Source organism: Camelina sativa, unplaced genomic scaffold, assembly GCF_000633955.1.
Source record: "Camelina sativa cultivar DH55 unplaced genomic scaffold, Cs unpScaffold19081, whole genome shotgun sequence".
In the NCBI taxonomy this organism is placed as follows: domain Eukaryota; kingdom Viridiplantae; phylum Streptophyta; class Magnoliopsida; order Brassicales; family Brassicaceae; genus Camelina; species Camelina sativa.
Window position 1 is genome coordinate 1 of NW_010940087.1, and position 287 is coordinate 287.

The 287-nt window shown below is 46.0% G+C and overlaps 1 protein-coding gene across 1 annotated transcript; it reads right to left on the minus strand.

Annotated features, from left to right (window-relative positions):
• Positions 1–5: 5 nt before the first annotated feature.
• LOC109132080 lies at positions 6–284 on the minus strand (the record flags this gene model as incomplete). The annotated part of the gene is made up of 1 exon (XM_019243202.1): positions 6–284. A coding segment is annotated over one exon (279 nt), but the record flags the coding sequence as incomplete, so codon positions are not given.
• Positions 285–287: the final 3 nt, after the last annotated feature.

A 287-nucleotide genomic window follows, 5' to 3' on the forward strand; every position in this document is an offset into this window, starting at 1 on the left:
GCCGTGAACTTCTTGAGCTCATTTAAGTGACTTCTCAACTTCTTTTGACTCTCCATTATCTCTGCTTTACTCGCTTTAGCTCCAAACAAGCTTGCACACTCGTACAAAGCGTGGAAGCTTCTAGAGAGCTCAAGTTTAGCTATGTTAGCGGCTCTCGTGGGCTGAAAGATAAGCTCCACCATGATGGCACAAGACAAACCAATAAACGTCTCGATGATTCTCTCGATCGCGAACTCGCTTGGTGGGCCAAAATTCTTCCTTCCGAGAATCAAAACGGCTCCTATAGC